This window comes from Pan troglodytes, chromosome 5 (genome assembly GCF_028858775.2).
Source record: "Pan troglodytes isolate AG18354 chromosome 5, NHGRI_mPanTro3-v2.0_pri, whole genome shotgun sequence".
NCBI classification, from domain to species: Eukaryota; Metazoa; Chordata; class Mammalia; order Primates; family Hominidae; genus Pan; species Pan troglodytes.
In genome coordinates this window covers 155,043,198-155,069,295 of record NC_072403.2, presented here as the reverse complement: position 1 = coordinate 155,069,295, position 26,098 = coordinate 155,043,198, and the positions used below count along the sequence as shown (strand labels likewise).

Genomic DNA, 26,098 nt, shown 5'->3' with positions numbered 1-26,098 from the left:
AGGACATGGGCAGTATTCATCAGAAAGATTTCAGAATTCATTTTTTTTCAGAGAAAATTAGTAACACCAAGGCACACTGGAACATTCAAGAAGGCCAGTCTTACTCACATGAAGAAAAAGCCTCTACAGTGCATTCCTTAGCATGCTTTAGATGGCATTCTGGTCTTATTTCATACTGAGTTACAGCCAATTAGAAATTACCCTTCATCTCTTTTCATCTCTTCATAGAATGGCCACTAAAATCTCTCACCTAGAAGATGGTAAAGCAACTCTGAAATATCCTAAATTAAAGACATGACTCTACTGACTGAAATTCTGAGGGCAACAAACCTTTTAGGCAAAATGAATTATGTCTGTCAATGTTATGTTTTATGCTTGGCAAAATGTACTGTGAAAAAAACCCGACAATTTATTTTCTTCATTTCCTTTCTAATTTTTCCTTAAATCTACCCTAAGGACCAGCACAAACTCATTGATTTTATATTCTACTACCATTTGGATTCTGAGATCAGGAAAGAACTCACCTTCTATGACCAAGAATGTGAGTTGCCTGAGTTTTCATTCTGCTATGGAAGCCCAAAGAACTAGTTCCACCTTGCTCCTGGACATGAGGATATAGCTGATGACACTGTATTTATGACACAAATGGGAAGGAGTAGGTGTGTGTGTGTGTGTATGTGTGTGTGTGTGTGTGTGTGTATTGTAATGGTTACGGGAAATCTAAATTGAAAGTTTGCTGCATGTAGCTATAATGTTCACTTAGATAATTGCTTTTTGTAAACACAGTTTCTTACAAAGTCTTAGCTTGCTGCTATGGAAGCAATGACATTAACAGAAATAACAGTGGTGCCACAAATCTTCAGGGATTTTCTTTTTAATGGAAAGGAAAATTCTAAAACTAAAAATATACTTTTTATTTGCAACTATGGGAATACAAACACCAGAAAAACACAAGAGGACTGTATAGTTGGGACATGGAAGGTATTCTATCTGGTGGTTTTAGCAAGACGCTCATGGAATGGAATCTAAGTCTTAAGTCATTGCAACTGGGGCAAAGGAGGGGAAAAAAACTGCATTCACAAAAAGAAGATATCTGGAGGGTGTGATACAACTCCCCTCACTTGTTCCTCAACATGCTCCATGTACCACTCTTATGGATACAGGGACAGCACCTTAATATCTCTTGAATTTATATTACTTATGACATCTTAATTGACATTTACTTTGCAGGGCCCATTAAAAAATGTCCAGATCTAAAGGCACTGAAATATAAGAGAAATGCCTTCTATTTTATCTCCACTCTAAACATCAACACTAGTTGGACTTCTGAAGGCACATTATTATAATCACTGGCCTAGCTCATTTAAGTTGGCCTCTATCAGCCCTATTACCAAAGACCATGAAATGGGTTTCTGCATGCTTGAACTTAATGATCTCATAATTATTGCCTAAATTATTGATATAAAAATGCTGACTCATAAAATTTGGTTACAGAAAAACTTTCTTTAAATTAAAGACCTCTATGCTTTTTTGTTTTGTTTTTGTATCTTTTTACTTTCTTTCTGATCTCACAAGTTGTAGAGGGTTAAAAGAACTATTACTTTCTGTATTTTAAATCCACCGTAAGGCTATGGTAGACATATGCCAAAAAAGCAAAGATCTGCCTCTGTTTCTCTTATCAAATGGATATTTGAAAATACTACCACCAACCTCTGAAATCTGAAAATGAGTGGAGTTGGATTTATGCCTTTCTGTTAGCAGGCTGGGAGTGGCACCTATATTTACAAAGTTGAGTATATTATACCAAGGATATTTTTATTCACTTAAATTTTACATCAGTTAATTGATATAGAAAAATATTATTCCAGATTTTTGTGATAGAGAAAATGTAATGGTTAAAGATTAAGAACTACCTTGAGAAGGAAAAAAGTAGTTGTTACTTAAAATAGATCCAGAATGACTCCATGCCAGAATTACATCAACACTGCATTGTAGAAAGTTGCCTGCCAGCTATTACAATGGACAGTGACAGATTCAATTTTAATTTCTGCAGTTTATGCTATGTCACACATGTGGTTGTGTCAGCCTTCACTGACCTTTTGGATCTGACAGTGTGTCTACACAAGCACTGGAGCAAGTGGAAACTTAATAAGAAAAAGAGAAGTCATGGATCAACACAGTCATAATACCTTGGTCATTTAAAAACACGGATTCAACAAATGAATAGATATATAGATGATCTTTAATGATTTGGAGGGAAATGAAATAATATAACAATTACACGGTATTTCCATTGGCAAGGCCATCAAAAGTTGATTCCTCAAGCACTTCTGCTATCCATAAATTCTCACGGTTGATACTTTTCTTTGCCCTGCAATCTGTATTTTATTAAAAGCTTTTGTTTGGGGAATTCTTTGCTGCTGGCTGAAAGACCTCATGAATGCCCTAGAGTGTTGTAATAGCACATTAATGCAATATTACATTAATCAATAGCACCACAGACATATACAATTTTAAAAACAAAACAACTGCAAAATCCACATCTGTGTTGTATGGGCAAGTGTGATGTTGACTTGGCAAAATGTCATATTCCAAATTCAGCTATCCTGAAACAAATCCAATTTGTGTACTTTACATCAACAACAGAAAACACTGATTGAGCAAAGGTAATGTATTTATGGATCCATCATTTATCACCGGAATATATAATGTGAAAAGAATGAGACATGAAGCCAAAGAGAAACATTCCTTTAAAATGAATTAGAAGCTTCTAAAGATACTTATCAAAAGGATTCATACAGGAAAAACTGTATAAATTAACCCAATCAAACAGCTCTGTGGATACAACAGGAGCCAAGCCATGGTCACTGCAGCTTTGAATACCTGCCAGACTGTCACCCTCATACAGCTCTGTTTTTCCTCCAGAAGGGGATTGGAAGAGATTATCTGGATAATTTGTAGAAAGCAGATTTCATGTTTTGCTACTCCAGCCTTAGTTCATGGCTGGTGTGCTCCATCCCTTAAAAGCACGAACTGGGAATAAGGCACATAGATGGACATATTTTCCAGGGAAGCCAATTTACCTGCCCCACTGCCCTGGACTACACCAGAGTTTGGTGTGCTACATGTGTTTGGTACACAAAGAGCATTGAACAAGTCAGCCAAAAATCTTGCAGACAGTGTCTTCAGACAGAAGTCTGTGGAAGACATGTCTGGTAAAATCAGTGACAACAAAATTATCAGAATGAGGAAACAACCCAGAGGTAAAAGACATGGATGGTGGGTAGCGTAATTTTTATTTTGCGAAACTCCTCTTCTACTAGATAGGCTTGGATTACTTAACTGTAGAAATGACTCCTTCTCCTTTCCCTCATCTTCATCTCAAAATTTCTGTTTCCACCTTCTGGAACTCCTTTTCTTTGTCCTTATCTCTGAGGTGGACATGTCCCTCCCCCATTCTAAAGATAATCACTCTACCTTTGCTCTCAATTTGGACTCCGCACATTGTTCAGGATCTCGTTCTATCAATTGTCTGTATGGGTGATGAAAGATGGCTATACATTCTTTGCTACTCCTTCCACTGAGAGGTGCATCTAGTTCTTATGCTTGAATCTGAGCTGGCCTTAGGGACTTGACTGATGACCAATAAGAAGCAGCAGAAGTGATGCTCTGGCCTTCTGAGGCTAGGGCTTACGAAGCCTGGTAGTTTCACCTGGAATACTGCTCTGGGAACTATAAGCTGCCAATAAAAAGTCAGACTACCCTAAGAGGCTGGTGGAATTCACCTCCTGGAGTACTGCTCTGGGAACTATAAGCCGCCAAAAAAATCAGAGTACCCTAAGAGGCTGTGGAGGCCACATGTAGGCACTCTGGTCAACAGTTCTAGCTGAGCACAGCCTTCCAGCCATTCCCACCAAGGGCAGAAGACAATGTCAGCCAAAGACCACAGAGTCACCTCTGTCATCCACATGTGGAACAGAAGAATCATCCTGCTGAGCATTGCCTCAATTCCAGACCAACACAATCCTAAGCTATAACAAAGTGATTATTGTTTAAAGCCAGTAAGTTTTGAGGAAGTACATTATACAACAGTGGATACTGGAACAGGGCCCTCTCTAACCTTTAGTTTTGCATATTTTAACTAATTCCCTTCCTTCTTCTATCTACAAATCTGTTCAATTCTTCCCAGTGTTAAAATTTTCCCTCCGTCCCACCATGCTATACAATAAAGCTCTGCTTCCCTCAGTGGTAGCCATCTCTAAAAGAGTACTTTGTACCTACTGTTTTTATTTTCTCACTTCCCACTCTGTAAACACAAGGCAATTTGGTTTTCACAACCTCCATTCTAAAGTGGCAGAATTTCAAAATTGGAAGAGACGTAAAAGGCCAAAATCATCCAGCCATGTCTTCAGTCGAATTCTTCTTCATAAGGTCCCTTCTTTGTTGTAGGTGTCTCATCCATGATATAGCATCTCAACGGATATGGCTCATGGATCCAACCAAGGATATTAATTTTATCTCTGGATATCTGAGACTGTGAGAAACTCTCTCTGATTCTATACAGAATTCTGTTTTTAAAGCTTCCATCCATTGGTCCTAGTCTTCTTGCTCCTAAGTACATAGAGAAGCCCAATCTCCCCAGTTTAGAGGGCACAGTCTAGGTAAGACATAGATTAGGCACTGGTAGTAGAGATGGAGAGAGGAGAATATATCTTTAACTTCTTCCAGTCTAAAACATTTTACTGAAATTTACATGCATCTTGAAATTAATGTGGAAAGTCAAAAGGTGAATTTTGTAATCACCCTTTATCTTCCTTGAATGTAATTTAACTTAAGGTCTCGAGCCACTATTCCATTTGGCTGTGGGAAACATGGAGATAGTAGAGTATAGAACAGTACAAAACACTGTGGAGGTTTAGAGAATGGACTGTGAAGTCAGACTGCCTGGACTAGAATCCTGGCCACAGGACTGTCTAGCTATGTGACCTTCAGTAATTTAGCTGCTGAAACTACAGCCATTTCCAAGAGATTAAATCTTGTTCAGTTATTTTGCAGTCATATTCAGAATTTAAACATGATCAAATTAGAGTTCTAACTGTCCTTATCTTTTCCTGGGATAGTAATTCTAAGAAGGCCCATATGTATCATGGCATCATAGGGGAGGTATCTGGTTCATTACCTTCTCATCTTTGATGGAGACTTCTACCCACACTGCTTTTGCTGCAGACATTGTTTCTGTTTCCACAGCCTCCAGCACAGAGAATGCACATCAAATTTACTGATGATGTTCCCTCATCAGATTATCAAGGCCCTTCTGACCCTCTCAGGGCAGCCTCTTGGGACATGAATCTTAAAATGTTTTCCATGTTGCTGGGACACCTCCACTAGTGATTGCGGCCTTCCACTCCTTTGTGATGCTGCTTGCTTCCTCTCCTGGGAAGTGATGCTCTAAAAATCAAATCCAGGTTCCCCGTATGCTGGGATTTCTCAAAACACTTCTGGGGTTTCAGTGATCTCCCATTCCAGGGGCACGAGGGAATGCAGAACCTTCTCAGGGTCCTTCAGCATCTAAACTGCAGATTCTCCTCCCGCCAGCAGCTAAAACATAATCTCTTTTGGGACAAGAAGCTTCTCTGACATCATCCTTAATTCTCCCCAAACTCTACTGTTGATGTGAGAATTGTCAGGCTTTAGTCCTTGATATGCAAAGGAAACATTAAAGAATTTTTTAAAGTTTATCTTTAACAAATTCTGTCTTATAATTCAAACCAAACCAAATCAAAAACCAACCCTGGCTCCTGGCTATCTTTTATGAGTTGCATGACCCGATTTTAGAAGTCAATAGCTAAGAATCTGCCTGTTTTTTTGTGATTAGCTGTCCCTGAGGATTTTAGCTTCAGGGACATGAAGTAAAAAAGGAATTACCAAGAAGGAAAAAAACGTTGGTTAGAATTTTAAAAGGCAGGCCCACTATAACTACACTTGATTTGGTAGTGCTTACTTTATTTCCTGAAAACTGTTATTAAATTAAATTGATGGTACCTCTTACATCAATGGCACAGTAGGAATGAGAGGAAGAAGAAATCCCGAAGTCGTTTCTCGGCAACACGATATAAGAGAGTTGGTAAGAGTAGACTTGAATAGCCTGGATTTAAATTGTGGGTTTGCATTAACTGGGTATCTTTGTGCCATTTACTAACTTTCTAAGCCTCAGTTCCCTCATCTGTTATTTAGGGTAGTGTCTGGCACAAAGCAAATACTCAAGCAGAGTTCGTTGTTCTGATGTGTTTGATGTGGAAGAAGGTACAGAAAAAAGGTAAGGATGGCTCTATTCATCAGGTTTACAACTAACTTGCTAGTTCCTGAGGTGGAACTAGAAGCAGGCTATCTTTCCACCAAATCATTGTGACTTTCCAGATTGAATAAAATGCAAGCCTACTTTAATTTCATTCTCTCAAGACCTAGTAGGATAGGAAGGAAAGGATCCCCAGGTCCATAACAAAGAGGAGAATTAAGCGTTAGTAAAGGTTGGGCATAGTAAAGGTTTTGGAGATGTCCACACCTGTGGATTTCTAATCTGATGGTAGAAGAGCAACATCTGCATCTCTCAGATTATTTGTAGGGTCCCTTCTACTTGTGGGACCCATGGAGGATAGTCCTGTCTGTAACCAAGTGTGGTCAGACTCAAAGAGCTTAACTTCTTAGTATAAGTAGCCCACAATATCCTTTAAAAATATATAGCGCAAAGGCAACCACAGATTTAAATCTAAAGCTAGCACTGGTGCCTAAATCAAACAGCTATGTAGCAATGAAGTTACATCAGAAAGATTTACCTTTTTAATTTTTAAGATTTTTTTTTTTTTGAAACAGTCTCACTTTGTCACCTAGGCTGGAGTGCAGTGGTATGATCATAGCTCACTACAGTCTCGAACTCCAGGGCTCAAGCGATCCTCCCACCTCAGCCTCCCAAATAGCTGGGACTACAGGCACAAGCCACTGTACTCAGTTTGGAAACTTTTCTTGTTAAGGACTACAAACTTCAGCCACTTTGGGAACAGTCTGGGGTTCAAATAATATTTCATAATAAAGTGGTATCTGCTTGGGCTTCCTGATAGAATTGTCCCATGGACTCTTCGCAAACTAAATGATTTACTTTACTGTCTTGAGCAGCAAGGTAGATGGTGATGACTGATATTTACTGTGATGGGAAATAGGTTTGGGAGGGATGTGGGAGTCCAAATTTCAGTATGGATGTATTACATAGGAAATGTCTATGGGAAATCCACGTGAGATACTCGGTAGGTTTAGAACTCAAGTGAGATATAAATGTGGGTGCTTTGTTGACTTTTGTTGGGTGAAACTGTGGAGTAGGAAGAAATCCCTCCAGAAGAGATTATAGGAAGAGAGGCAGAGTCCAGCAATGGTCCTGAGGCAACACAATACGTAAATGTCCAGGAGAGAAGGAGCCTACAAAGAAACGGAAAAGCAAAACCAGAGGCCAGGAAGAGAGAGTTCCAAGAAAGTGGGACTTGCCTGATAGGTCAAGCATTGCTTAGAGAGTCAAGGGAACTGAGGAGTAAAAAGTGTTCATGGAATTGGTCAACACGGCGGTCACTGATAACTAACAGTTACAGTGGCGTGGTAAAGGAATTCTGATTCAGAGTCGGTTGAAAGATGAATGGAAGTCAAGCAGTGGAAACATTCTGGGTTGACAACTCTTTGGAGAAGCTTAGAGTGAAGGAGAAAGGAGAAATAAAGTAGAGATATGGGGGCACTGTGTGGATAAGGAAGTACTGAGAATTCAGTAATGGGGGTGGGCAGGGAATACAGCTCTTGTTACACCAGTGACTCGTAGAATCTTTAATGTGAACTGAAATCATTATGTCATTTTCACAATGATGTTGTCATAATTTCCATTCTCTACTCCAATAAAACTGGCTTAAAAATATTTTCTCTATTCTCTTCAGTAGTAAACTCATGCTCTACCTACAGCTTCAACTTTCAAATTCAGCAGCTGACTATCCACGCTAACCTTTCTCTGTGCTCCAATACTGTATTTTGAGATGAACATCTCATCTTGAGATGCACCAGTGTCTCAAAACTATACATCCTTATAAAAAGTATCAATTTTCTCAGTCAGATCCTCTGTACTTCCTGATTTACTCTAATGAGACATCCAGATACCCACACTCAAAACCATATCATTCTTTCCTGTCACCAGGAAACTATCACATGTTCTTTGGCTTGGAGCCTTTCTCCTGGTGGTCCTGCTCTCCCCACCACTTCCATCTGTCAAAAGCCTACCCTTCCTTTAAAGCTTATAATATCTAATCCAGGAAACTCTTCCTGATCCTTCTAATTTGATGTGATCTCCTAACATTTAAGCCTTCTTGTATACTTCTCTTAAATTAGATTTATCTAAGGCACTGTCTTATTTGCCTGAGTCGACTTTAAACTTGTTGAGAGGGGCCTTATCTTACTTGCTTTTTACATCCCTTCTATCACTGGATGAAGCGGCCACTCACCAAAATCTTGCTTAGTTGACTCAAAAGCAAATTGTTAATGAATTCTTTAGATGAAAATAAGTTTTCTGGGTATATGCATGCAGAATAAATAATACACTGGAAACTTAAGAAAGCACTTAACTGGAGTACAGAAATGAGCTCATATGAAAATCAGGGCACAGCCAAAAATTATTTTTGTTTCTTGGAACAAGTATTTATTTAACTTTTTATTATGGAATATTTCAAATACACATAAAAGTAGAAAGAATAGCATAATAAACCCCCATGAACCCATCATCCAGCTTCAACAACTAACATTTTTCCCGATTTAATTTCAACTATTCATCACCCCCCCATCTTTTGCTGGAGTATTTTAAAGCAAATTCAGACATCATATCATTTCACTTATGTATATCTCAGTAAATGTCTCTACCAGATGAGGTTTTGTTTTGTAATTTAATCACATGTCAAACCTAACAAAATTAATTCTAATCATTTAATATGATTTAACATCTAGTCTTTGTTCAAATATTCTCAATTCATTGCAATCATTTTATTCAACGAATACTGATTTAATAGTTATAGCTTATTTTAAAGCAATTTAATGCAAGAAACGAACTGTTGATTCTTTTAGCATATGCACTGGAAGAGGTTAAGGAGAAAGGAGACCTTCAATTTCTGAATTACCTAGTTTCCATGATTCATTTCCTTCCCCTTTCTGCTACTGCAGTTTTGGATCTTTCTTATTTGTAGGTTTATCAAAGATTGGGACAGGAAAGAAGGTATGGCAAAGGCTGCTATTTGTCCCACAATCTCTCTTGTCTCCTTTTTCCACAAGAATAGACATACTGGCACTTACAGACGACGTTTCTTAGACTCACTTGCAGTTAGATGTCCGTGCAACCCTGCAACTTTTGGGAGCAAAAGTGATGTGTGCAATTTTTGGGTCATGCCCTTAACTGGAAAGAAATGTGCCCTTTCCTCTCATCCCCTCTTTCCTAATGGCTTAAATGCAGACTTGGTGTGGTAGGCCATCTGCCACTATGCAGATGAGGAACAACCTCAGAAGATCCACAAGCAACCAGATGAAAGAGCCTCAGGCCCTAGATGACCTCATGAGGAAGAACTGGCCTGCCAAACTCCAGACCATCGATTTTAAACGACTGTTATTTTGGTATCTGTTAAAACAGCTGTTCTGATATCTTAAGATAGAATGTAAAACTCAACAATGTCAGTTTTATAATTTTTCTAACAACTAATGAGAGCATCTATTCCCAACACCACAGATAATCAAACGTTGTCTGCATATGTTTCCAATTATTACTAGCTGTCAGATTCTGTCCTGGAGCATGGTGATCAACAGACATTAACTGAGCATACGCCATGGAAAACAGCAAAGTAGAAAGGCTGGCTGGGTTTGGTTCTAGGCAAACTTTTGTTTGCATTTTCCCTCGCCACCTCCTAGCTATGAAGAAGTTATTTAAAGTATATGACACCTTAAAAATCTGTAAAATGGAATGATAGCTGTTCATAGAAGATCAATTATAGAGAGTAAATAGAGGACTGAACATAGTACTTGGTACACAGAAGTATCCAGAAAAGATTAATTTCCTTTCCTTTGGCTCTCTGTGCACATAGGTCACAGGGTCTGATAATTTTCAAAATATCCACTATTGCTGTAGCCATTCAAGTCTCCAGGACTCTTCCAAAACAGCAACATTATCACAGGACATTGATAGGAAAGTCCTGGGGTATACAACACCAACTTCTTTTTTAAAGGCTATGAAAGAAGTTATGGGAGATACTTGTGGATGAAAAATATGATCTATCTCCCAAAGATTATGTGGCCCACTTAGAAGAAATGTTGACAAGCAATGCATCAGTTAGGGCAACACCAGCTGATGTAATACACAACCCTCACATCTCAGAGGGTTTGTCTCCTTTCTGTAACAATAGATGTTCCTGACCTACAGTGAGGCTCTGTTCTACCCAATTATTCAAGGATCTAGGCTGGCAGACTTACCAACCAACCTGGAAATAAGGGACTAGAGGATCTGTGGGAGGTGTTTATGGGACAGATCTGCAAATTATTACATAATGTCCACTCACATTCCATTGTCTCATGATTTTCATGGCCAGAACCAACTGCAGGGGATGCTGAAAAATGTATTCTGGTTGAGTGCCCAAGAAAAAGAGAAATGAGTATAAGGATCAGTATGCCCTAAGCAGTTGGCCTGAGAGATAAGTTAATGAACTATTTTATTTAGCTTCTTCTTGAGTAGTGGGAGAATACACTTAGAAAAACTTGCTCAAAACCTCTACTAACAGTGTCTCCCAAAAGCCCTTCTATGATACAAGAAACAAATTTAATAAAGATCATTTTAAAAAGAATTGATCAGAAAAAGTTTCCTGAGCACTTCAAAGTGACTTTAGTAAGTAAAAATAATTGCTTTAAAAAGTTTTGATGTATAAAAACATAAATTATTTTAGTTAGAAAAAGAGTAAAGCCTTGGATTATTGTCCTACAGGAAAAAAAAAGCACTTTTGTGTTGAGAAACATTTGAACTTTCAAGGGATTCTCAAGAGTCATTAGCTTCAAGTTGTCTTTTCCTAAACAATGATGTCCCAGTTGCTGGATCATCAGCATGCAAGTGACCCGGAAACCACACACACATTCATCACAGCCATTGTCAGGATCTCTGAGATACACAGAGAAACTTGCTAAGAGGCTGCAGACTATTATGTTTCACTATAATGATATTTCCAGAAATAAGAGGAATTACACATTAATAAAGCAATGAAACTATGCAGGTAACCATGACGACTGCTGCAAATTCAATAACATTTTATGCTCCTGAAGAGTTTTTTTTTCTTTTTTTTATTGCCAGTAAGATCAGAGAAATTATGAGAAGGAACTGAGAAGCATTTATGTCTGATTTGTATGCTCAGACCTCCAAAGACGTCAGGGGTGTGCTTAGCACATTATAATACCAACTCACAGCAATCCTTGAAAATGCCCTTCTTGGTTCCTAGATGCATATTTATCTTGAGAAACAGTCAACGCCTGGAGCCCAAAGTCCAATGCCTTTAAATGACATCTGGTCAGAGAACCATTTCTCCAAGTTGAGTCCAATTTCTTCTCTTTAGATAAAGTATATTTCCCTTTTTGAATCCCCTCAGAATCAAATGGCTTATCTCTAATGGCATGCCTATGGAAATTTCTGAAGGCTCTTAAATATCCACATCAGATTTCAGAAAATTTTAAAGAAAGACATATACTCTAAGTCGTGCAGCCAGTTTTCCAATTTATCTAATCATGGGTTTGGGGGTGTGTGTGTGTGTGTGTGTGTGTGTGTTGCTTTTGTTGCTTTTGATGTGCTGACAAATGAGAAGGCACAAATGGGAGATTATTTTAAAGATTCTCTCTCCTCCCCTCCAGAAATGTGCAAAACAAGTAACTACTTTTTCCCATTTTTCTGCAAGTTCTCCTATGATTTCTCCTTTTTATTTACAGATTACCATTCAGATCAATATAGAAAAGAATTATTCTGGATGACAGTACATTAAGCAGTAGAAAGAGCACCAAAGGCCATTATCATGAAGCTGGGAAAAAGTTCTGAGCCTGCTAAATAAGGCCACAGGCCAGAAACAGCACCTCTTTCACTCGGAGAAAATAGAAGGTCAGAAGGAGCCAAGGCCAGAGGGGAAAATCATCTGTCCCTCAGACTCTGCTTCTCAATCTGCCCTTGCTTCGGGATCAAGTAAAAGATGAAGCCATCCATCATCTTTCCCCTAAAAACATGCCACATGACAAGATGTTTAATTGCTTTTTGTTTTCCAGGCAAGGCTCCTCTTTTCTTCTGGCAGCTTTTCTTGTGGCCACTTTGGCACTCAGGAGCACCTGTGCCAGCCACCGTCCTTGTCTGGTCAGACCTCCGTGTGCCCAGGACGTTGCCAGCCCTGCCTCCTTCTGGAAGTGCTCTCCTCAGCTACCCCACACTCCTCCTCCCTAAGATATTCTCCCTCCCTGGCGAGGGCTCCCTCCCAGCTTCCCTGTGTTGTGTCCTCCCCCGTGCTCCCTCAGGGTGGCCAGTCGCCAAGGTTCCACTCTCAGCCTTCTTCTATTCCTTCCTAAATCCAGCCTGTGCTTGTCAACATTTCCCCGCAGCCCTGGAGAAGGAAGCCTTCTAAAATGTTCATCTGACCCCATCTTCCCCTTGTTTAAAACTCTTCAACAACTCCCCAAAGCTATCAGGATAACACTGAGTCACGTTTCCTTTCTTTCCCATTTCTCCAGTGTGTAAACTAATCATTGTACTCACACAACTTAGCCTTGCTTCTTATTTCCTAGAGGGTAAAACCTAAACTAGTTTTTGGTATGGAGGAATCTCCAGGATCTGAACTCCTGCTTATTTCTCTAACCACACCTCCAGCTACACTCCACCTTTACCTCCTCTTCCAGCTATATGTAAATATTCCAAGTTCCCTAGACTCAGCATGAAACAGAAATTGCTCCCTAAATCACCATAGCCACCCTAAACTCCCACCTTCAGCCTTTAGAGTGGTCCCAGAGTTCTTCACTTCTCCACCCTTCCAAGGAGCTTTAATTTCCCCTCTTTTATTGGCTGTTCTTTCTCAAGAGGAACACGATCAGTATCCAGAACAATCCCACAAACAAGGGGTTAAATAAATATGTGTTGGGCCAATCACCATGAATGGGTTAATCTCTTACTATGACTCCTCTTCATTCTTTGGGTGAGGCCCACTTTCTAGGGACTCTCCCGTAGTACTGCTCACAACGGGGCTTCTCTCTCTTTCCAGTGGGACTAGACAGAGAGAACCTTGTTTCTTTATGGTTCTGGTCTAGAGAGCTGCAGATGTGCCCAGAGAGCCTTGGGGTGCTGCTGCGGGACAGCATTGGGGACAGTGATGACAGGCAGCATGCTGGGGGCCACCTGCCGTGCTGCCGTGATGTGGAGAGATCAAGCACACGTTCAGGTTCTCCAGGGGTCCTGGGGTTACAGCATCTTGGGGGACTCCCAAAAACACAAGCCAGGCCAGAGGAACCATAGAGAAGACCTTTAGGTTTTTATCCACACATAAACTACTCAACTTGAAATTATCCAAATAAATAGATGGATTCGAGAAATGTATAAGTCAACCCAAGTTATGATCACCTGACAAGAGAATGTCTCATATTTAAAAACAGCAGTTTGCACAGGACTTTTCCGTGCTCATCAACATAATAGGGCAATTTGGTTTGGCTCTGTGTCCCCACCCAAATCTCATCTGGAATTGTAATCCCCATAACCCCTACATGTCGAGGGAGGGAACTCGTGGGTGGTGATGGGATCATGGGGGCAGTTTGCCCCATGCTATTCTCATGATAGTGAGTGAGTTCTCATGAGATCTAATGGTTTTGTGAGTGTTTGACAGTTCTTCCTTCACATGCTTGCTCTTTCTCACCTGCCGCCACATAAGACACGCCTGCTTCCCTTTCTGCCATGATTGTAAGTTTCCTGAGACCTACCCAGCCATACAGAACTGTAAGTCAATTAAATCTCTTTCCTTTATAAATTATCCAGTCTCCAGTAGTATTTTTATAGCAGTGTGAGAGTGGATTAATATACAGAGGATAAGCAGGAAGAATCATGCCCTCATAAATCATTTGTGACTTTCTCCAGCCTCTCCTACATTTTACTGATTATACTTAAAGCAATTTATATCTCTCATCTATACTGAAATACATATCCTTTTTCTTCCCCTATTTTTTTCCTATTTCTTGCTGAATCATCAGGAGAAAGCTTATTTCCTCACTTTCCTCCTAAACCCCTGAAATTCTCTAACCTTCAGTATGCCCTTCCATGAAATGGGATAATAATCAGGTTGTGAGGATTCAATAAATACTATCTAAAAGGGCTTAGCACAGCAAGAGGGAGGAATGTGATGCAAGTGAGCTGTGATCATTGTCCTTCACATTCCATTTATGAGTGGTAAACAGAAGAAAATACAAGAGACAAATCTCTATTAAGGAATAGGAAAGCAGTAAGTACATTTTATGATGAAGTTCACATATAAAGCCAGAGCCATCAACTTCTTGGTTGTCCTTAAAATAAGCAGAACTGTCCTTCAGAATTGCTATTGCTATGATCATTTAACAACCAATAGTTATTGTTCACTTCTAAGAGCAAGGCCCTGTTCTAGGTCATGTGGAGGATATAAAAAGAGAGCTTTGTGGAATTTACACCACAGAAGTCTATTTCTTTTCTATATATTCTCACTACTTCTCAAAAGGTCAAGGTAGCTTGCAATAAAAGGCTCAGGGTAGTGAAAATCAAGACAAAATGAAGAATCAGACAAAATATATGGTAGGAATGAAAGACAGAAAACTGTATTGGAAGCCACAGATAGGCTGGCTATGGCTTAAGGGCACTAACTATGTCAGAGGAGAAGTGGAAACAGCTCTTATTAACAGAAAGGAACGTATCAGTATCAGGTGAGGCAACATGGCTTCTATCACTAAATTTTAGAAAGAGATTACTGCATGGATACACTCATATTGAGTAAAATAATAGAAAATCTCTTCAGAGTGGTTTTGCAGAGCAGGTAGTTTAGATGGGCAGAAAGTGCCTGGAGCTAGACACACTTGATTTGAACTCAGGCTCTTGGTTGGACCATCATGGACAGATTCCTCAACTCCTTTGAGTCTCAGCTCCTCACCTGTGGAATGGTGGTGATGATCCCTCCCCCTCAGGGCTACTTAGGGAACAAACGTGACAGCATATGGAATTGGCTGGCCCCTAGCAGTTACTTAAAGATTTATGTACTCCACTCTCCAGATCCACCCTCTGTGTGTCATTATTATTCCTTGTAAATTTGTTTGGACTTGAATGTTCATACAACAACTTTTTATAAAAATGGATGGATCATAGGTCATCTACTTATGCAGTTATTTGGATATTTGTCTCCTTCACTAGATTATAAACTCACAAGGACAGGAGTTCTTTCTGTTTTGCCTGCTAGCATAAATAGTGAGGAGCACTAGCCATAATATGTGCTCCATTGATACTGGTTACAGGAAAAAAATAAGGCTTTTTTTTTTTTTCTTGAGATGGAGTCTCGCTCTGTCGCCCAGGCTGGAGTGCAAGTAGTACGATCTTGGCTCATTGCAACCTCCACCTCCCGGGTTCAAGCGGTTCCTCTGCATCAGCTTCCCGAGAAGCTGGGACTACAGGCATATGCCACCACACCCGGCTAATTTTTGTATTCTTAGTAGAGATGGGGGTTTCACCATGTTGGCCAGGCTGGTCTTGAACTCCTGACCTTAAGTGATACACCTGTCTTCGCCTCCCAAAGTGCTGGGATTGCAGGCATGAGCCACGATGCCTGGCCTAGGAAGAAAAGAAGGCATTTTTGTTGAGGACTTATTCCTTCAGTCTAAGGATGTGGCTTTTTAGTGACCAGATTGAAGCACATGCATGGCGGCAGAGGCCCTCCCGAGAGAATGGCTGCTGCTTCTCTGACGGATGCTCTCAAATATCAACCTTAGATGTCTTGAACATCCTCAGACTCCTCAAATTAAATCTGTTTTCCCTCCAGCACCAGCACTGAAGTTAAAAGTTTAAAGCAATTAAACAATTGATTTTATCACTTTTATGTTTTTTACATCTACAAGTTTTCAACTGTATAATCTACTGTTTATCATTGTAAATGCATGATAATTCAGCTTCAAAACAGAATGAGGAGAGTTTGGGAACTAGCCTCAAAAATGAACTACCACTTATATAACAAAACTTTCGTGGGGAAACATGTTTCCAGTTCCAAATAACTGGCTCATGAATGAACTTTTGAAACCCAAATTCATTTGCACCTCAGGGTTGTCTGAAACATGCAAATGAGATACCAGGAAAGTTTTACCTTTATAAATGTCATTAAAAATTTTTTAATGTAATCTAAAGTAAAATGTTTTGTGTCCTTCCTTCCTCTCCCTTTCCCTTTCTTTTCCTTCTTCCTCCTTTCCTCCTAGACTCCCACCCTTCCTTTCTTTCCCATACCTTCCCATGTTCCCCAAACACAGTTTTTGAAAATCCTCTATATTTCAAGCTGCTTTGGCAGAAGAAGCTCCAAAAAAGTGTTAAGACTATGACTCACCTCATTGTAATTCTGCTTATAGGATTTATGGAAAAGTAATGAGATCCAAGAAAATAAAATAAAACTTTAAAATCCCACTGACAAGTAAGTTTTTTTTCTGTAGGAAATTGAGTTATATAAAAGATTTATATTTTGTTTCATATAACCCAGAAAAAACTCATGTCCCCTGTTAACTGCAGTCTTTAATTAGTTATGGATCATTTAACTCCATATTTTAAAGGATTAATGCTAATTGAAACTTGTAGTATGCTTTTAATCTTATAGTAAATATTAATATTAATTAAATTTTCTGAGAATCTTGAGATGGTGCCAGTATTTTATTGCAATAGAAACTGAGGCAGAGATACCACCCTATAACTAACCCATTAGAGTTAAGTGTGCGTGATTATGCAGATTAACTCAGGTTTGTCTCTTTGCCATAAGCTCCATTCAGCTCAGATCTAGATATCACCAGGACAGCTTCCCTCACTTTGTGTTCTTCCAATACCCACATTTTTTGAACCCCAGGGATGCTTGTGAGACCAACAAATTCAAAGATCTTCAAACGTGGCTCAGAACTATGTAAGGGAGCATTAAAAAAAAATAGATAGTGTCTCGGTCTTATGCCAGACTGAATCCATCAGAACCTCTGAGTATGAGACCCGAGCCATCCAGGGTTGACCAATATTAATGCAACTTCAATGGCATGGAAAGAAGAAAGCAACATCAAGACCTCTAGAAATGGGATTGACTTTTAAAGGAAAAGAGTTTTCAATGGGGATCATATTGCTTTCAAACATGTGTGCTTGTATAAATATAAATGATGATAATGTAGAAAATATTTGAGAGTTTGCAGTGATAAGATAGGAAAGCAAAGAAGACAACATCCCATCATGTTAGAATACAGGTTGAGAAAGTCCTTATCTGGGGCTTTGGAAAGAAGGCCCCTGTTCAACTGGAGGAGCTGTGCCAGGACACTGAATGAAGTTTTTTGTAAGAAAATGCTTCATAGTTTATTCACATACACAAAAATAATCTCATATGATTCTTAAAAAGAACAGGACAATGAAATTCTGAACATAACTTAAAAGTGAAGATATTGTCTGATCAGACTAAATAATGATAAGCTCCCTACTTCTCTCATCTCTAAAATGTTTACACCAAAAGATAAATGGAAAATATCACCAGGAGAAGAAAGCCAGTGCTGAGCACTGAGGTCAGTGGGAGAGCAAGGGCATGAGGAGCCTCAAGCAACAAAAACTCACTGGGCCTGGGCCTTGTCTTTTTATTCTGTTTCTCGACTCCTATGATCTGTGATCCATGATATTAAATATCAGAAGTCATGGTGTTCCTTAAGGTTGATGTTCTTTGTTGTACTTTCCTTTCTTTTTCTCATCCTGCTATGGGCTGAATGTTTCTGTCCCCTCAAAATTCATATGCTGAAACTAACCTCTAAGGTTATGGCATTAGGAGATGGCCCTTTGGGAAGTGATTAGGTCACTGGGGCAGAATCCTCAATGAATGGGATTGGTGGGCTTTTAAAAGAGGCTCCAGAGAGATTCCTTGTTCCTTCCACCATGTGAGGACACAGCAAGAAGCTGGAAGTCTGTAATCTGGAAGAGGATCCTCATCAGAACCCAACCATGCTGGCACCCAGCTCTTGGACTTCCCAGGCTCTAGAATTATGATAAATAAATTTATGTTGTTTATAAGCCACCCAATTGTGCTATTTTGTTATAGTAGCCTGAATGGACTAAGATATATCTCTTTTTTATTTACGAAGTTGAGAAGTGTTTCAGGAAATACATTTAAAATGACTCATATTAATATAAGAGGGCTCTAAATTAGGGATGAGGGTTTTGAGGGAAATTGTGTTCTTCGGTTAAAAACATTTAAGTACAGAAAAAAAGGATGATACTGCAATTTAAAGCAAATCACCTTTAAGACACATCAAAAAAGATAGTAGGGTAAAACAATGAAATATTTCTGAGTTTCCTGTCAGAACTTTCCATGCAAACTTACCAAATACAGGCAATTGGAGAAAAATTCATAAGCAAATAATTTAGCATATGACACTTAGCAAAACCTAATGAAATATCATCAAGCTTGATTTCAATATATAATAAATTACTGTATTAAAAAACTATTTTACAAATACATTACTGTTCTTAAAATAAGTTACTATATAAAATGTGAGCAGGGGCTGGGTGTGGTAGCTCATGCATGTAATCCTAGAACTTCAGGAAGGCTGAGGCAGGAGGATCGCTTGAGGCCAGGAGTTCGAGACCAGCCTGGGAAACATAATGAGGCCATTGTCTCTAGCTTGGGAAATATAGTGAGCCCATTGTCTCTACAAAAAAATTTTTAAAAATTAGCCAGGGGTGGTGGTCCACATCTGTGGTCCCAGCTACTTGGGGGGCTGAGGCAGGAGGATTGCTTGAGCCCTGCAGTTTAAGGGTGCAGTGAGCCATGATAGTGCCACTGTGTATTCCAGCCTGGACGACACAGTGAGACTCTTAAAAAGTCTCCAAAAAATAAAAAAATTAAAAATGTGAACAGTTGTGCAAGCAATTATAATCTATAACTTTGACTTTGATCTCAGTTGCATGGCTTACTTTTGTAACTCTACAAAATGATGAGTCTGGAAGGCTTGAGCTTTTAAGAAAAAAATGCATTAATTTTACTGAATACACTTTAAATTTACAGAAATGCCAAATTTCTTATTGAAAAATCCCAGGCAGTGTAAAAAGGAATGTTCTGGGAAGTTGCTATTGCCAGTATGTTTCCCTGGTCTTACAGATGTATGTTTCCCAGGATTACTTTGTGGAGATTATTAGAATTTTTAAAATGAGAGTGGCCACAAGTCTTCTACAGTCTCCTTAGAGAGCTCTAGAGGGGTTGGATGGTCCTATTTATTTATTTATTATTTTTTAAAAGAAGTGTAGAATCAGATTTTATATAAAAATCTGAGAGCTGGCATAAGAGAATAGATGACTTGTACCCTGAAATCTTCTGCTGTCCCACCTTGACTGCCCCAAACTTGGACTGTCTCAGCCTTGCCAGGGTTATAGTAGGCAGGTCACAGGAAGGGAAGCTGAAGGAGACCTTCCAGTGCCACTCTAACCCTGACTTCCAAATAAGGTTAAAGCACAGCTTCATGTTATCCAGAGCCTGAAATGTCAGCCAACTTCACCAGCATGAGAAGTGCAATCAGGCAACATTATTCAGCAACATAAATACATCGCTCAGTAAAATGGAAAACTGTATAGCAACAACTGGTGTCAACATCAATTAACATGTTTAAACAGCGGCAACAGTTTACTCTATGAGTGTGCCTACTGAGGAAAGAAACGCCCCTCTCCTAGAGTCTAAATCATATCGATGGGCAGCTTACAAGTAAAGAGAGATACCTCTTCCTCCCATCTTTTCTCTATCCATTAACTTCATCCTCATTTGCGGCTTATCCTTCATTTTAAACTCCCGTCTTTCCATTTATCATTGTACCCTTTGAGCATCAACCTCTCCTTCAGCAAATGTTTTTTAAAAATCACCTAAAAGAAACAACAGTGGTATGCCAAAGTTCTCCATTACCTAATTTTTCCAACCTGTTACAAAATACAACTAATAAAATCAAGAGCGAATATCATTCCTTATGGAGGTTAAAAATTCATGTTCATCCAACACCAAATTAAGGGGCAATTTTTGATAATGCTGCGGATACCCTTCTGTACATCGCTTGAGAAATGGCACTTCTTGAAGGCCCGTATTTCATCAACTTGGCAAAACTTCGCTTCAAGGTCATTTCCAAATGCCCTTCTTGTGCAGAGCAGCATGCATGGCACCAGGTCAATCCTTTAGTCATTGCTGGAGCAAGCTTTCTGTGGAGAGGCAGCCTGCTTCAAAGTCAGATGGGCATTTCAAAAGCGTGCCAAGAAAACTTTAAGCTTTGAAATGCTGCGGAAGGAAAGGTCGCAACATCTTTTAATTGCCTTCTCTCCCTGCAGAAGGTTGCTTTTCATATTTTTATGCAAATATTACAGACCTACCCAGTGTGAAAAACAGGTTAAAAAATGTGGCAAGTGATTTTGTGCATATGTCTTCAATTGAGCAGAGTGTCGAGTGCCAAACTTCAACCAAGCTGATCATACTGTAGTTCTGTGTAAAAGCCCAAAGCGGTGGAATCTAGTTGCTATAGCTGCAAATTAAACAAATAAATGAGACACCATGGAATGCAGCAAAATATCTGTGGTCTGATTAGTTCATATTTGCCATATGTGTGAATATTAGCAGTCAAATTCTGAGTTTAAGCCAAGATCTTTCAAATAGGTATGATGAAGGGGGAATTCTTAACAATAAATAAGGAAGATCTGAATTCTTTGTCCAAGGATAAGTAACTTACAGTTTATATCAGCTTTTAAGGAATTTCATTAATTTTTTGTTAGGAGTACAAATTCAGTGTTATTAAAAATACAATATTTCTACCGGGGCAGTTTTCCTTGAAAATTTAGATTGAGATTGACACTAACTTGTCAATAATAACTATTATTACCAATAATAGTTATTATATGGTAATAAGTTAAAATCATTAGCTCTAGGGAGGCTTTAATTTTGTTTAAATTAACTTTGTTTAATTTTGTTTTATTTATTGGACCTACTGTGTGGCAGGCATGGTATTCTGTACTTGCAAGGGCAACCTTGTGAATCCCACAACAAGCTCCACGTTTCCTATGAGTAGAGCTCAGTACAGAAATTTAAGAAGATCATTTGAACAGAGAACTCCATTCTGACTAACCTCTTAAATCATTTACACCAAACTGTCTTCACAGAATAATAAAACTGGAGAAAACTCGAAAGGTTATCTGGTTCAGGACCCTTTCAAATGTCTGCATTCATTAGAAGTGCAGCCTAAGGAAATGAAGTGGCCCTTTTTGGGTTAAACTGGTGTGGGAAAAAGAACAGAGCAAAAAAGACATATTAGTACGTGCGCAGTGATGGCAGAGGGTAGGTATCAGAAGGAATGTTTACTAACAACAGTCTGTTTATCCCAGCACATGGAGATAGCAGCAATATCAGCAGCAGCACCTGAATATACACGGTAATTAGCTATATTACCAGAGCCAATGAATTAATGTACTTGATAAGGATGAAATGGGTTGCGTAAAGGGGAAACGTTTCCACCAATCTGGGCTAATTATTACACCCAGGTTTACACATATCTGAATTAGATCATTAGCTGTAAGCTCAGTTCCTGGATACAGATATAGAGATGGTAAAAACAATAGGAGAAAAACATCCTTGCTTGAATGAAAAGGAAAATAATCAAAAATGCCAGGAATGTTTATCAGTGACTTAATGAAATATGTTTGGTGAAATACAATGACAATTTAAATTTAGCAGCATCTCTAACTAGATGTTTACAAGGCTCCATGGAGACAGGTACAGAGAGGGCAGGTACCACGGCACACAGGTACAGATAGGGCAGCCCCTGAATGGTCCACTCCCAGCCTGGCTGCTCATGGGCTGTGAGCGCTTGGGCAAGTTATTAGGCTGGGCACTTGGAGGCCATCAGATATAGCTGTGCTGTTTGTTTGAAAGAAGAATATGGATCCTGAAAATTATAATCAATCAGCTTGACAAGGGTTCTATAAGGTTCTACGATGAATCACTGAAAGACTAGAATAGCTCACTGAAGGATGTAGAAAATTAAATGATCATAGGTACATAGGTACCGGCTTAGGTTCACTTAGAGAAAATAATTTTATTTCCTTTCCAGAAAGTGTTACTAGACTTGGAGAATAAGGAAATGTGATAGAAGTTCATTCCCTCAACCATTCATTCATGCATTCTTTCAAAGAACATTTCTGAGACCTATTATGTGCCACCGAGCCAGATAATGGAATATGCAGAGGATGCTAAGACCATGTGCCTGCCCCCAAAGGACAACCACTTCCAAAAAATGTAGCAACAAACTACAAATACAGCACAACAGATGCTACAGGAGAGGTACCTGCTGGGTAAAGAGGCTCATAAATAAGGGATAGGCAGGGGAGAAGCAATGCATGCATGAGCAAGTGATGTCATTGGAGAGGTGATGCATGCATGAGCACACTCGGAGTTGATAAGCAGAGTTCTGAATGGGAGACAAGGGCTCTGCATACACTCAGCTCAGCAGCACAGTGTGCAGGGGCTGTGACAGTGTGGCTGGAGTGCTGTGTTAGCCACAGCTTAAAGGGGGCAGGGAGGATGCTGAGGACCTCCTGGACAAGCTGCACCTTAAGAAGAGGCATAAATGGGCTCAGGGAAGTCAGCCAGCACCTCAGTATCCCTCAAGGACCAGGCAGTTTGGGGACAAATTCAGTAGATCAGATTCAGAATCAAAGGGTCATGAAAAATAAATGAGATTGAATTTTTTTTTTTTTTTTTTTGAGATGGAGTCTCGCTCTGTCGCCAGGCTGGAGTGCAGTGGCACAATCTCAGCTCACTGCAACCTCCACCTCCCAGATTCAAGTTAACATCCTGCCTCAGCCTCCCAAGTAGCTGGGACTATAGGCATGCACCACCACACCCAGCGAATTTTTGTATTTTTAGTAGAGACCGGGTTTCACCATGTCTGCCAGAATGGTCTCCATCTCTTGACCTTGTGATCTGCCCACCTCGGCCTCCCAAAGTGCTGGGACTACAGGCGTGAGCCATTGCACTCGGCCGAGATTGAATATTTTCTGTTGGGGGTTGCCACACTCTTGTCCTAGCTTCTCTTTAGCTGACCATCTTTCCACAAGACCCGGATAAAGAAGCATAAAGATAAGATGAGGATGGGAGGCCATCAACACATTCTTGCTATCTCCATGATCTGGAGAAAGGTAAACTTGGAAGCAACATGGAAAAGGGACTGGTGAAGAAAGAGGGCAGAGGCCAGGAGATGAGAGACGAGGCTGCTGCCTCAGTTCAGCTGAGAGACGACCAAATCTTAAACTAAAGCAGACATGGTGGACATGAGGAAGCTGGGGCCGATCCGGGAGCTATTTTGGAGTTGCAGCTGATAGGACCTGTCACCTAACTGTGGGGGATGTGATAGGAAGAGGAGCTTTGAGATGCATCTTGCCATTTTTGAAATGGCAACACAAGACAAATAACAAGATTTAAAGGAGGGGTTAGCTTAAGCAGTCAGTTTGGTTTATCTCAAGGTCCTTGTATCAGAGGCAGAATGTGATGCCCACGGGGTAGCTGGATCAGGAAGCACAGACCAGGGAAGGACACACGTAGCGCAGAACCTGAAATCATGGGAGAGAGTGAAATCTTCGTGAAAAGAGAACATGAGGGGAACACAGGGGACTGGTTTTAAAACTTGCTGAATGGATGTAGGGACTGGAGAAATTTGGGCTGCAGAAAAGAAGACTCAGTTCCTTCTGAGAGTCTTTCCTAAAGCTATTGGCTACTGAAGCTCCATCACTGGAGATGCTTAATCAGAGGGTGAAAGGTAATTAGCCAGGATACTGTCGAGGTGATTTAAGGTTCACATGGTAGATGAACCAGATGATCTTTAGAATCACAAGTTTAGGATTCTAGGATTCTGTGGTTCTATGATAGAAAATGCAGCCTCTTTCCACTTTACTTTCTTTGGCAGCAACAATCATGTGTGCTGAGGTTGGAGCTTCAATTAACAGGGAACTGGAAAGGATACAGGTATGGACTTCTGCCAAGAAACCGGGTCTGTGGCTAATGAATGATCTGTCTGTGGCAGTGAAGAAGGAAGCCAGTTCCTAGAACAGTACCTTCCTGCCTTCCACCACCCCCTCCCCTAAACATAAAGACCTAAGGGCAAATGAATGGAAAACATATGAATTAAGTTTACTTTGAAATATCTATGGATTTAAGGATTAGGGGAGAAAGCACTTGTGTAAACCACACTCTAGGTTTTGCTGACCTCAAACTATCTGAATATAACTTATAGACTTTTTGATGAACTAATACTATTGCTGGGCCTACTCATCATTTAAACAAAGCAACAACAAGGGCAGAGTACAAGCCAAATAATAGCATTAGCCTTGAATTCTACTCTAGCATGGCAAATTAGTTCTCCAAAGGGATTTGTGATGGCATGAAATTGCCTTAAAAAGCCATTGTCTGACCAGGCGTGGGTCTCATGCCTGTAACCCCAGCACTTTGGGAGGCCAAGTCAGGCGGATCATGAGGTCAGGAGATCGAGACCATCCTGGCCAACATGGTGAAACCCCCTCTCTACTAAAAATACAAAAATTAGCTGTGTGTGGTGGCACATGCCTGTAATCCCAGCTACTTGGGAGGCTGAGGCAGGGGAATCACTTGAACCAGGGAGTCGGAGGTTGCAGTGAGCCAAGATTGTGCCATTGCACTCCAGTCTGGCAACAGAGCGAGACTCCGTCTCAAAAAAAAAAAAAAAAGCCATTGTCCGATTATTTCCTTAGAGAGAGAATAACTAATACCCAGATAAAACAATTAATATGTAGAAGAGCTTTTCAACAAATTTGAGCCAGGCTGATCTGTAGCTCTGCAGTGTTCTGGAATGTTCTTTGGACATCAGTCCAGGCCTTCTCAGGCAAAAATGGCAATATAATATGCACAAAAAGACCCTTTCTGGGAACAGCAGGTCATGTGTGCAGGATTTTGCTGCAGTGCAGCTGAAATTGAAGAGTGAAGTTAAATACAAGTTAGAAAATAAGTAAATGCTTTAAGGTTGTATTCTCTGTCAACTATTATGAAGGGGAGGAAAGAATGAATGAGAGAAAAAGAGAACAAGAGAAAACATGGACATATATTGATAAGGATGATTCACTCATGCAACAAATATTCATTGTCCATTTTGTACAGGCATTGTTCTAGGTATTTGGGATAAATCAGCAACTGAAATAAAGACCCCTACCCTATGGAAATTCCATTCTAGCAAGGGAAGATAGACAACAAACCATAAATATAACATATAAGCAAAACCACATTATATATCAAGGATGATTAGTGCCATGGGAAGGGGGAGCAGGGTTAGGGAATTTCGGTGAGTGGGGATTATGGGGTTAGCTGCAGTTCCTAATTGGCTGCTCGGGGTAGGTATTACTGAAAAGGTGAGGAGGAGGTAGAGAAGTGAGCTAAGCAAATCTCTGGGGACACAGTCCAAGAAGAGAAGTGTACCTGGGGTGTTCAAGGAACCAGAAGGAGGCTAGCTTGATCCATTAACATCTATTGATTCATCAAATGGTTATTGAGTACCTATAATATACCAGGCACTATACCAGGCACTAAAGGGAAAAAAGGCCAGGTGCAGTGGCTTATGCCTGTAATCTCAGCACTTTGGGAGGCTGAGGCAGGAGGATCGCTTGAGTCCAGAAATTTGAGATCAGCCTAGGCAACATAGTGAGAACCTGGCTCTACAAAAAATTTTAAACATTAAAAATTAGCCATGCATGGTGGGGTGTGCCTGTAGTTTGAGCTTC

General features: G+C 39.9%; 1 protein-coding gene across 5 annotated transcripts in view; it reads right to left on the bottom strand.

The window, feature by feature from the left end:
- The window catches only part of AIG1 (androgen induced 1), a 328,654-nt gene that overhangs the window by 172,926 nt on the left and 129,630 nt on the right, over positions 1-26,098 (bottom strand). Inside the window, exon 4 of one of the 5 annotated variants that reach the window (XM_016956410.4) lies at positions 18,391-20,829. The exons of the other annotated variants lie outside the window; for them this stretch is intronic. Within the exon in view, the coding sequence (XP_016811899.1) occupies positions 20,824-20,829 (6 nt within the window). The 3' untranslated portion in view covers positions 18,391-20,823. Of the gene's footprint in view, positions 1-18,390; positions 20,830-26,098 lie in introns of those variants that run through there. 5 annotated transcript variants of the gene reach the window in all.